The sequence below is a fragment of the Mustela lutreola genome, chromosome 8 (assembly GCF_030435805.1).
Source record: "Mustela lutreola isolate mMusLut2 chromosome 8, mMusLut2.pri, whole genome shotgun sequence".
NCBI classification, from domain to species: Eukaryota; Metazoa; Chordata; class Mammalia; order Carnivora; family Mustelidae; genus Mustela; species Mustela lutreola.
In genome coordinates, this window is record NC_081297.1 from 144,766,522 (window position 1) to 144,777,928 (window position 11,407).

Genomic DNA, 11,407 nt, shown 5'->3' on the forward strand with positions numbered 1-11,407 from the left:
GCCCAGAGCTCGCGGGGCCGCCCCTCCGGTGGGCGCGTCCCCCGCCGACTCACTTCGGAGCCGAGCCCGCGGTCCTCGCTCCGGGACGCCCCCCGGGGCCGGGCGGCCAGTCCTCGCCCGCGCGCGGTCCCCGGCCTCTCCCCGGCCTGGCGGGCGTGCGTGGCCCGGGCCTAGCGGGGGCGGCGGGCCGCCCGACTCCGCTGCCTTCCCGCCGCCCGCTCCGCGCAGCCCGCGCTCTGGCTGCGGCTCGGGCTCCGCGCGGGCTCGGGCGGGCGGGGGAGGGAGGGAGCGAGGGGAGGAGGGCGGGCGGGCGCGAGGCAGAGCCGGGGGAGGAGCGCGGCCGCCGCGAGGGGAGGGAGGGGGCGCGGCAGGGCCCGCACCGCCGGGTCGCCCCCGCGGGGACCCTCCCCGAGGACCTCCCCGAAACACTCCTCGGAACTGGGGGCTCCAGGGCCTTCAGCTGATGCTCTCAGGACTGTTACTTCGGACGCAGGCCCGCGGGAGTGCGCCTCGGTTGTACAGGTGCGGGGACTTAGGGGACAGAGAGTCCCGGGAGGGTCGTTGGCGCTCCCACCCCCTCCTCCTCCTTCCCATCCTCTCCGTCAGTTCTGGCCGGGACAGAGTGTGACAGGTGGCGGGTCCTTTCCCCACTCTGCGCCTCGGTTTTCCCGCTTCTCGAATGGGAAGGAAACACCGAGCAGAGCCGCGCCACAGAGCCAAGTACGGGTCGTCTCTGTGCCGCCTGGAGCGCAGCGTTACCCCTGGGCCGTGCGCCCTGGTCCCCAAACCTCTTGGACCCCGGATTGGGGCCCTGGGGTGTCCCCATTTCTACACATGGTCTGGTCCGCGTCCTCCCGGGATCTCTTGGCTATCCCAGGTGTGGGGGGGAGGAAATTGGGCTGGACCCTGACTCCGCTGCGGGGGGCGGGGCCGGGCCAGGGGGCGGGGCCAGCGGCGGACCCTCCGCTCCGCCCCACCAAGGACGCTCAGGTGCCCCCAGCCAGCCCCCGGAGAAGGGGGAGGAAGGCGGTTCGGAACTTGGGCTGAGCACGGAGATGTTCCATGGTGTTTTCGAAGCTGAGTTTAAGTGGAAAATGTGACCGATCCGGGGCGCCTTGCTTCTCTCTGCCTCAGTTTCTCATCTTAACAACAAAAACTCTTCGGGGAGGTGGGTGGTGGGCAGATTCATAATCCACCCCTTCCCGGAGGCAGGGGCCAGTATGGTGCCTCCCACTATCCAGAGGGGAGCACCAGGAGAGCAAGGGCTGGGCGTCCTCTGCGCCCCAGTGCTCCCAAACCGCGCTGTATCTGCTGCATGCATGAATGAATGAATGAACGAATGATGTGACTTTAGCGTCTAGTTTTTGTAAGATTTGGGCTCCTAGGGTTCTCCCTGCTCCCCTATGCATGGTGTTTTCACTCAGCGACTGGGATCAGCTTATAAAAATGGAGGAAGCAGAGGGGGAAGGAGAAGGATTTACATTTAAAGGAGGATCAAGTCCGCGTGTTGTGGAGATGAGGGGCTGACAGGCTAATTTCAGGTATTAATGCCTAGAGGCCCTCCCTCCTCGGGGTCATTCCTCTGGCCCAGTCCAGAGATAGCCGGCTCCCTCCTCCAGCCGGCTCCCTCCTCCTCCCCCTGCCACACTCTTCTGATCCCTCTCAGAAGACCCTACCCCGTTAGAAGACTATCACAATTTTAGAGCCAAAGAAAATAGATGAGCAAAGCAATGAAGTGAAATTGCCTTAATCCCATCACCAGGGACAACTGAGGCTAAAATAAGCCCCACTTTACATACTGTTTTTTAGTGACTCGTTTTTTTAGTTTACTTTGTGCTGTCAAACTTTCCATTTGTTATTCTGTTTAGAACTTAGTTGCTATATTCCTGGTGCAGCCATTCTTGGTCCCTGGGGGCCCGGGTCGGGGGTGTTGTTCTAGAAAGGGACTCCATGGCACAAACTGTCCGGTTTGTATCAGTGTCCCCACCGTGCCCTGCAGTTTACCAGGGCTCTCAGGGGGGCTGCCTCTTCCCTTTTCTCACCCCATGGCTGGACACTAGGTTTAAGAGGCTTGTCTCTGTCCCCCGGGACTGTGGCCCCATCCCAGGTAGGATGGCCTTACTGCGCCCAGAGCTTCCAGTGCTCCACCCTGGGTCCCTTCCCCGGCCCCCCCCCCTTCTTTTTTTTTTTTTAAACAAATATTTTATTTATTTATTTGACAGAGGGAGAAAGATCACAAGTAGGCAGAGCAGCAGGCAGGGGCGAGGGAAGCAGGCTCCCTGATGTGCAGAAAGCCCCATGTGGGGCTCGATCCCAGGACCCTGAGGTCATGACCTGGGCCAAAGGCAGAGGCTTACTTAACACACTAAGCCACCCAGGTGCCCCCTGGGGCCCCTCTCTTATCCCACTGTCCTGGCACCATTGGGTGCCCCGCTGAGATTCCAGCCCCTGTTACTGCCATCAGGTCCACTTATATATATATGTGTGTATATAATATATGGTTATAGATCATATACATCATACATAAGTCATATATATCATATACACATGATATATATGATCGTTTGTCCACTGAAGGAGCTGGATCCCAAATTACAGCCCCTCACCCCCCCAGCGGATGTCCAGCCTCCAGCTCCTCCCCACATCCAAGGCTTGGTCCTGGTCTCGGTCTGGCTCAGTGGTCAACCAGTAACCATAGATGCCCACATCTACCAGGCCATAAGACAGACTCATGCCCTCTCAATATTAACACAAAGCGTGGGGGCAGGCGGTTGTGGGGGGGGAACAAATGCAGAGACAGATCAGGGCTGACTGACTGAACCTGGGATCTGGCCATTCATTCGGCTGGCGCTGCCCCTCGGGTGCCTGGCCATTTGCTGACCATCTAAAAATGGAACAGCCCAGCTAAGGAGTGACCCCTTGGCCCAGGTTACCCTCCCTGGACTCTAGGGTTTTTCTCCTCAGTAAGGTACCAGAGCGCCCGTCTCTCGGCTCCTCTGCTTGCCCCCCCAAGCCTGTGTCACCAAAAATCGCCGATTGATCCAGGCTTAAAATAACCCCTGGCATCTGCAGCAGGCCCCACGGGGCGGGCAGAGGAGCCATGTCTCTGTGCCTGAAGGGCACCCGCCCCGCCCCCAGCTCTGAGCACCGGCAGCTTGAGTGTGAGGGTGTCTGCGTGTGCTTCTGAATGTGAGTGAGAGTGCATGTCTGGGGGCAGCCTCTTTATGAGCCCTTCCTTCCACCATGGACAAGTGTGTGCACGTGTGTGTGTTGGTGTGCGTATCCCAGGGCATCCTTCATGGTTGAGTCCTTGTCTGGTGCCTGGCTCTGGCTGTGCAAGGCTCAGGGTCCTGAAAGGTCATGGACATTAGGGAAAGCCCGGGAGGGGTCTCAGTGTCCCCATTTTATTTTATTTTATTTTAATTTTTTATTTTTTTAAGATTTTATTTATTTATTTGACAGACAGAGATCACAAGTAGGCATAGAGGCAGGCAGAGAGAGAGCAGAGAGCTGAGCAGAGAGCCCGATGTGAGGCTCGATCCCAAGACCCTGAGATCATTACCTGAGCTGAAGGCAGAGGCTTAACCCTCTGAGCCACCCAGGTGCCCCCAGTGTCCCATTTTAGACTGAAGGTCAGTGACCAGTCTGCCCAGCCCTGGGCCAGGGAATTTGGGATTTCCTAGAGACAAACCCAAGACCCAGAGAGCGGAAATGGCTTGCTGTAAGTGGCGCACAGCCAGGAAGGACCAGGGTCTGACTTGGAACTTGAACTATGAGCCTCAAGCCTATTTCTGACCAGTTTATTTATTTATTTATTTATTTTAAAAAAGATTTTATTTATTTATTTGACAGACAGAGATCACAAGTAGGCAGAGAGGCAGGCAGAGAGAGAGAGGAGGAAGCAGGCTCTCTGCGGAGCAGACAGCCCAATGCGGGGCTCGATCCCAGGACCCTGGGATCATGACCTGAGCGGAAGGCAGAGGCTTTAACCCACTGAGCCACCCAGGTGCCCCTATTTCTGACCAGTTTAATACAAAAAAGAGAGCAGTGGGAAGTTCTGGCCCAGAGGCCAGTCAAGTGTTCCTACAACCCGATAACACACTCCATGCCTGACGATGCCTGATGTACCCGGACTCCTACAGGAGCCCCTGGCCTTCCCTGTGCCCCGACTCCTACAGAAGCCCCCTGTTCCCAGCCCCTCACAAGGAAGGCTCCTACTTATCCTTCATTTTGGAGACAGACTAAGGCGGGTTGGGATTCCTTCTCTAATAGGACAAACCAATCTTTCTAGGCCTGTTTTCTTTCAGCTAGCACCTCTCTGGCCGGGCTGCAGGGAGAAGCCAGTCCCCCGCAAACCCCATGGAGAAACACGCAGGTACAAGCTGGCCAGTGGGAGCTCCCACCTCCAAGGCGCTGAGACAGTGATTGCCATGGTGGGTGCCGTCCGTAAGCCTCCACGGTCCCGTTCCCAAGCCCATTTTGCTTCCATTTCTTCCGTGATAGAGGGCTGCCCAAAAAGCAGCGATTCTAGAGAAAAATGGACTCCCTGCTGGCACCGATGCCTATGCCAGTGCCGGGAGCAGGTCGGGAGGGGAGGGCCCGTGGCTCCTTTGTCTCCCTGAGAGGCAGCTTGTGACTCAGGCTCCAGCTGGCTGTGGGAGGGAGGGGGCACCCAGGCGGAGGTCCTGAGGGAGCAACATGGCGGAGGGGAGGGGTGCTGGGAGCGGGGTTTAGCCTCCAGTCCCAAATCCTGGAGCACCCTCTCCCCGGAGCTCCCCTCCCCTGCCTCAGGGAGCCGCGCTGCAGACATCACAGCTGGAATTCCCTGATTAGCAGCCCCCCCCCCCCACCTTCCAAAGACCCCGGTGAATATGCAGATCTGGACTGGCCACGAAGTCCCTACGACGGGAATAGATTCAGAGAGGACAGAGCTCAGCGGAGGCCACACAGCGCGTCCCCCAACCCGCCCCCGTCCCCGGCCTGCCGATTCCTGGACACGATTCTGAGGTCAGCTCCCAGCGCACAGCGGTTTTTGCGCCCCTCGACAGAGACGCCTCGCTCCGAAGCCGGGGCCATGCCCTGCATCTGGCCCGGGACGCTCGTGAGGACTGGAACCCCGCGTGAGGGTTTGGAGAAGGTTCTGGTGGTCTTGGTCCCGCCTCTCGTCGGGGGCCGCCCTTTCTCCTCGCCCCTTGGCCTTCAACCCCCTCCTTCTACTTGCCCCGGCCCCGCCCCTTTCCGACTCCCCGGGGGCTCGGTGTCCTTCAGCCCCGCCTCCCTCCCGACCCCGCCCGCAGCCGCGCCCCCAGCCCGGTCCCCGCCCGCTGGGTCCTGCGGTCCCGCTCCCGCCGCTCCGCGGCTTCAGGTCCAGGTGCCTCCTGCTGGGCTGAGCGCGGAAGCTGCGGAGCTAGACTTTCGCCTGCCCCGGAGTCCTCTCCTGGATCTCTGATTCTCTGCGGCTCAGGGGAGGTGGAGGAGATGTTCCGGGACCCCCTGTAGCGTTGCCTGGGCAGCTTCCCCGCCCTACCGAGTCCCGGGAAAAAGGGTGGGCCTGGAACAGGGACATCTGTGTCCTCCCCGCTCCTCCCCGATCCTCCTTCCGCGGGACCCCGGGCCGTGTTTCCCACCCCACCCCCACCGCCACCCCCGGGTCGGGACCTGGCCGCTGGGGAGGACGTAGAGACCCGAGGGAGGCAGATTCCTGCTCTGGGTGGGCAAAAATGGAACCTCAGCCGCCCCCAAAAAAGCAAATGGGAGTGAGCTCGCACCCTGTGCCCAGAGGAGTGCCAGAGGGGTCTGGTGAGACACTAAATGGTGGGGTTGGAGAAGCACCTGGGGTTCCCTGAGGAGGGATGGATGCCTCCCAGGAGCCGAGGGACAGGCAGGAGCGCAGGCAAGGTTGTGACACAGCCCCAGCGGGCACTCTGAGGTCAGGGTACCCACCTCTCCAGCTCCCCGCCCCGGGGCCCTGCTTCCTGACCCTTTTGTGCCCGCCCTCTCCTCTGCACCTTTGCACACAGTCCCCTGGACCAGGAATGCCTATTCTCCGCTCCATTCCAGCAGGAAAAGTGGGCAAGGCTCAGGGCATACTTCCTACGGTCGAAAGCACTTCCTAGATGCTGGTCAGTCAACCCCCGTGCCCGCGGCAGGGATCGCCCTGTCCTGTCGTCATGTCCCACTCCTTCTCTCCCACTGAACCAGGACCTAATGGCAGGGCCCGAGGCTGACCTCCAAGCATTGCCCAGAATGGCGCTGGCCCAGAGCAGGTGTGTTTGGATCTGGTGTGACCAGTGGAGCAGTAAACAAATGGCGAGTGGCAGGACCAGCTCTGGGAAACTCAGTTTCCAGAGGAATTTCCGAGGGCTGGTGACTCCGGAAGTGTCTCCATCCCAGGGAAAGGAGGAGACGGACGCACTCTAGGGTCCTTCTACTTGCCACATGACCTCTTTGATCTCCGAAGGGGGCTTGGCCCTTGGACTCCATTTCAGAGATGAGGAGGCAGGCTCTGAGGGAAGGCCTGTGTGGGGCAGTCCTTGCCGAGAGACCTCGGAGGCAAGGGGTCAGGTGTCTCCTCCAGGGCCTCCCCTGCTGGGCCGCCCCACCCCCACCCTGACCCCAGAGCCTAGGGCTGCTGGGCAGGAAGTGAAAGGTGCCTGCAGGAAGCCCCAGGAGGAACTGAGACTTGAGCCAGCCCTGCCTCCACCTGCCCGGGGCCCTGGGGACCTCAGGGAAACCAGAGCCTCCTTCAGGAAAAACTGGGCCAGAAACCCAGGCTGGGGGGAGGGGAAGCTGCTTCCCTAGATCCCCACCCCAACCAGCAGTTCTTCCAGAGTCTATCTTGGGTCCCTTTTAAAGCAAAAAGAGACCAGTTGGGGAGAAACATCTTTGAGGAGTGACGAAAGCAAGTAGTCAAGCCCGGAATGGATTCCTGGAGTCCGTCGCCCTCAAGAAGGGCACCTGGGCCTTCTGGACAGGGGTGCCGGGCAGGGGCCAAGCCTCTCTAGCCCAGCTCCACCAGGGTGGGCAGACTGTAGCTTGGGCCAGATCCTCTCACTCACCTCCAGGGCCTTTTTTTTCCTATCTGCACAATGGGACATCTAATCCCTGTTGGCGGACATGAACTGGTCCAGATTTTTAGGAAACCAATTCAACCCACAGGGGCCATAAAAAAACTCAGGCAAAGGTTTAGGTCAAGGAGGCAGCGCCACCTCAGCTACAGTAGTAAAAGCTCAAAACAACCCAGTACTCAAGTGGAAGCCTTTACAAATGTTGAAAATCTTGTTGGTGAAGTGTTGAAAGACCAGACAAAACACATCAAATATGACAGCCACGGTACGAATTTATGCGCGTAAAATGATTACAGTCACTCGGGCTTATGGGTCATTTCTCCATGGCCTCCACCCTGGATCACTGCCCTGAATTTTCCAAAGTGTTTACAAAGTATTTGTCTCGGTTTTTTTCTAATAAAAAAAACCACAAAAACAAAAACTTTTTAAAAAGCGAACAAGGGATGCCTGGGGGGCTCAGTCGGTTGGGCTCAGGTCATGATCTCAGGGTCCTGAGTTGGTGTCCGAGCTCCATGGGGGGGCTCCCTGCTCAGTGGGGAGTCCGCTTCTCCCTCCCCCTTTGCCCTTGCCCCACACTCATCCTCTTCAATGAATAAATAAAACCTTAAAAAAAAAAGAAAAAAGCAAACAAATACCCACGCCCCTCCTCCAGGTGCTGTCCATAAGATCAAAAGCTGTGACTTCATTGAAGGCTTCTTAGAAAACACTTCCTGGGACACAGAGCCAGAGACTGAAACCCCCCGAGTGGTGGGGTCCTTTCCCGGGGGCTGGGGGACACTGGCCCCCTCGTTGCCCACGCCTCCCCCCGCCTCTGCTCCTGGTTCTTCTCCAAGGAAACTCCCTTCTGTTATTTGCCAAGTCTTCTCCCTCTCTGGGTCTCAGTTTCCTTATCTGTAAAATGGTGGGGTGTGGACAAGGATCTTTTCAGGTTCTTTCAAGTCCTTCTCCTCAGACAGCAGACAGCGACCCGACCGGCCTGGAGAAACACTTTGCATCCAACACCCCCCCCCCACACCCCCCCCCCGCCCCAATTTTTCAGAAATGGAAACCGAGACCAGAGAGGAAGCTGGGGTGTGGCTGGGACACAGTGGTGCCAGAGGTTTGCATGTCTGGACCCCAGAGGGGTTTTACCTCCAGGGCCCAGCCCCCTGCTCTGGTACAAAAGGAGAGTGGGAGGCAGAGGGGGCCAGGAGCAGCACAGGCTCTCCAGTGCCCAGATGAAGTGGAGTGGAGGTCTGCGCCCATTGCCGGGCCAGCTTCCCACCATCCTGCCGACTGCCAGCCACCTGACCTTGCCCCAGCCACCTGGCAGCTTGCAGAGAGGGGCATCTGGGATGAATTCAGGGAGGGAGTGGTTTAGGAAGAGTTAAATTGGGTATCAGGGTGCTGGGGGCTCCAGGCCGTCTTCTGGGCTGAGAAGCTGGTGGCCAGGAAGGGTGGGTATCGGCCAGGAGACTGTGCTGGGCAGCTCAGGGAGAAGTGGGCAGAAAGGCATGAGATGCATGGAACAGAACATGACCAAGGCCCTACAGTGGGACAAATGGGACCCAAAACTCCATCTTCTACTTCGTAGTCCATGTTCCTTCAGAGGGTGCTAACCTGTGACAAGTTCCAAGGACTGTCCAGGACAGAGTCCGGGTCAGGAGGTTCTAACTCTGTAGGAGAGCCGGCAGGAGATGCAGTGCCTGACCGAGTACGGCGTGGTCCACAACTCGAGGAGATGGTCTCAGTCCCAGGCCCCAGAACAAGGGCACTGCTGTCAGAGGAGCAATTCCACTGGGAGATTGGGTGACCCCGGGGGCTGGCACAGAATGGCCGAGTGACCATAGCACTTGGGGCCCAGTGCTTCAGGAGGGCAGGCCACAGAGAGAGGGAGCTCAAGAGACATCAGGTCCAGCTGGTTCAAGGCCACAGGTCTGCTCTGGCTTCTGAACAAAGGAGCCCCTTGGTAGTCCTGGGCCTTTCCCTGTGTACAGCTGAGCACGCCTCGGAGACAGCTGGGACTCCAGGTGGCCTCTGAGAGAGGCTTGGCAGCGTGCCTTCAGCATGAGCCCGCAGTCCAGCCCCAGGGGGGCTGGAGACTTCCTCCCAAGGGCAAGCCTGGGGCTCTGGAAGCTGCTACCAGGGTGAAAAATGGCATCGCAGGTCCTAGAAGGTTGGGCCAAGCTCAGGGTTGGCCCTCAGCTACAGATACCTGAGAATTAGCACAATGCAGGCTCTTTGTGACAATCAGAATCATTGTGTATTAAATCCTGAAGCAAACCTGTGGGCTGGTTACTCCTTGCTACCATTTGCTTTGGTTAGAAGCAGGACAGCTGGGAGCGCACGTATTAAAGAGATCCGTCCCCGGCTGTAAATTAAGCGTCCTCCTACCAGATCCTTCTCCTAGATCCATTCTGGTGGATGGTGGCTTCCCTGCACTTAGAGAAAAACCTCCTACGCCATGTGCCCCAGCCACTCAAAAGCACAGGAGCTCAGCCACAACCTTCGAGGGCTGCCAAAGATGGTCTGGTTTTAAGCCAAATGCTATGGTGCGGTAGGGCCGCCACGCCGGCCGTCTGAGGTCTGTAGTCTGTGGCTCTGCAGGGTTAGCAGGGGAGCAGCGCGGTTCCCAGAAAAGGGGCAGGTGGGCACGGGATTGGGGGGTGTGTGAAGAGCCGAATCCAACCTCCAAGCCCCTGGCTGACGGCCCACTGGGGGGACAGGGGCCACCTCCTGCCCCCTCCGTCGCTACTGCTGCTCAGGGCCGGCTGTCTTGGTGGTCACCAGCTCAGTGGAACCCAGCTCTGTGGCTGGCACAGGGACACTGTGGGCAGGTGGGGTGTTGGCTGTGTCTTCTCTGGTTGGAGGCCAGATGGGAGCGGTGGCATCAAGGGGTCCGGGGGGGAGGATGGTGACATGGTCCAGGGTCTCTGGTGGGGAGAGGTGGGGAATGCACGGTCAGGATTGCGTCACAGCCCTTCCCCATCCCTGCGCAGGAAGCCTCACTGGAGGGAGAGCTCTGGACGGAGCCATTAGTCCCGAAGCTCCTTGGCAGGGGTGCGGAGGGGTGGCAGGTCATGGGGCCTCCGGACAGGAAGTGCAGAGCGGGCTGGCAAAATGGGAAGTGCGGGGGAAGGGAGAAGCGGGGGAGCCTTGGCTCTCGGGCTCCGAGGGCTCCGGGAAGCCGGAGTCGTGTCCCTCCCGGGGGAATCGACCCGAGGCCTTCAGCGCCCGCCCCAGAGCACGGCCCCCGCTGCAGGCTCCCTCCCAGCTCCCAGGCCCCGCGTTACTTACCGCCGGGTTGCGGCTCCGGAGTCCCTGGGGGAGCCCCCGCGCGCAGCCGCCGCCGCCGCCACCGGCAGCCCAGCAGGCCCACCAGGACCAGGGCCAGCGCCAGGCCCAGCAGCGCGGGGGCGCCGAAGAGCAGCGCGGGCAGCGGCAGCGCCGCCTCGGCTTCCGCCGCGCCCCCCGGGCCCACCGACTCCTGCGGCTGCAGCGCCGTCCCGGGCGCCGGGCTGCTGCTGGCCCCCACTGCTGGGGGAAGGGACGGAGAGGGGGGGCAGGGGGAGGAGGGAAGAGACGGCGGGGGAGGGGAAGGGTCGGAGGGAGGCGAGGCTGGGCCCGGGAGGCGAGAGGGGGCCGGGCGGGTGGACAGGGGGTGGGGAAGACAGGGAGCGGTGAGCGCCACGTGGGGACCGCAGGTCCCCATGCAGGCCCCCTGCTTACAGCCCCCCATCAAACTGGTCACCGCGCCCCTTCCCCATCGTGGGGCCGGGGGCGGGGGAAAGGGGGGGAGAGACCATGCTTGCTGCTCCTGGGTGCCAGCGGGGCTGGTAGGGGGACCCTCTCTCCCCCCACCAGGACGGCCCTGCTCCCCAGTTGGCCCGACTGGGCGGGCTCTTACCCGGTCTCGGTTCTGGCGTCCGGAAGAGATTGCAGGCCACGCAGTTTCGGACCAGAGGGTCAAAGCACTGGGCCTGGACGCACTGTGTGGGGGCCGGGCTGTCCCTGCCCCTCCTGTTCCTGGCCCCTCTCCTCTTGCTGCCCATGTTGCCTCACTCCCGGCCCACGGAGTCTGGCTTCCGAGGAGGAAACCGGGAGGGGCCACCACCCACTGTGCCCCGCCCCACCCTCCTGCCTGCTGGGGTGGGACCACTGTCCCCCGGGGCCCCAAGGCCCTGCACCCCCTACCTTCTCTTTCTACCTGCGGTTCCTCCATTCAACCGCTCAACCATCACCCCCAGACGCTGGCTGGGCGGGCCTGTGCTGGGCTCTGGGACAGTGCTGGGGTGCAGACCTGGGCCTGCTCTTGGCCGATAGAGGTTGGACCCCCATAGTCAGGACAGAGACCTCGGGGT

General features: G+C 60.5%; 1 protein-coding gene and 1 long non-coding RNA gene across 4 annotated transcripts; one reads left to right on the top strand and one right to left on the bottom strand.

Annotated features, from left to right (window-relative positions):
* Positions 1–309: 309 nt before the first annotated feature.
* Positions 310–7,222, top strand: LOC131839551 (uncharacterized). The gene is made up of 3 exons (XR_009356978.1): positions 310–522; positions 4,308–4,433; positions 4,860–7,222. It is a non-coding gene; the product is annotated as an uncharacterized LOC131839551 (long non-coding RNA).
* Positions 7,223–7,321: 99 nt separating this feature from the next.
* TNFRSF13C (TNF receptor superfamily member 13C) lies at positions 7,322–11,196 on the bottom strand. 3 transcript variants are annotated; one of them, XM_059187126.1, is made up of 3 exons: positions 10,954–11,196; positions 10,344–10,580; positions 7,322–9,979 (listed from the first exon to the last, which is right to left on the bottom strand). In XM_059187126.1, the coding sequence occupies exons 1-3, from the start codon at positions 11,096–11,098 to the stop codon at positions 9,798–9,800; spliced, it is 564 nt and encodes a 187-aa protein (XP_059043109.1). In that variant the 5' UTR covers positions 11,099–11,196; the 3' UTR covers positions 7,322–9,797. The 3 variants fall into 3 exon arrangements, with proteins under 3 accessions (XP_059043109.1, XP_059043108.1, XP_059043107.1); XM_059187125.1 differs by having other exon boundaries at positions 10,344–10,583; XM_059187124.1 differs by having other exon boundaries at positions 10,344–10,664.
* Positions 11,197–11,407: the final 211 nt, after the last annotated feature.

Excerpts from the sequence above, each read along its gene's own strand:
- TNFRSF13C (XM_059187124.1), bottom strand. The coding sequence starts at position 11,098 with ATGGGCAGCAAGAGGAGAGGGGCCAGGAACAGGAGGGGCAGGGACAGC. Across the intron at positions 10,665-10,953 it reads GACGCCAGAACCGAGACCGG|CCTCGCCTCCCTCCGACCCT; the intron begins GTAAGAGCCCGC and ends TCCCGGGCCCAG. Across the intron at positions 9,980-10,343 it reads TCCGGAGCCGCAACCCGGCG|AGACCCTGGACCATGTCACC; the intron begins GTAAGTAACGCG and ends TCTCCCCACCAG.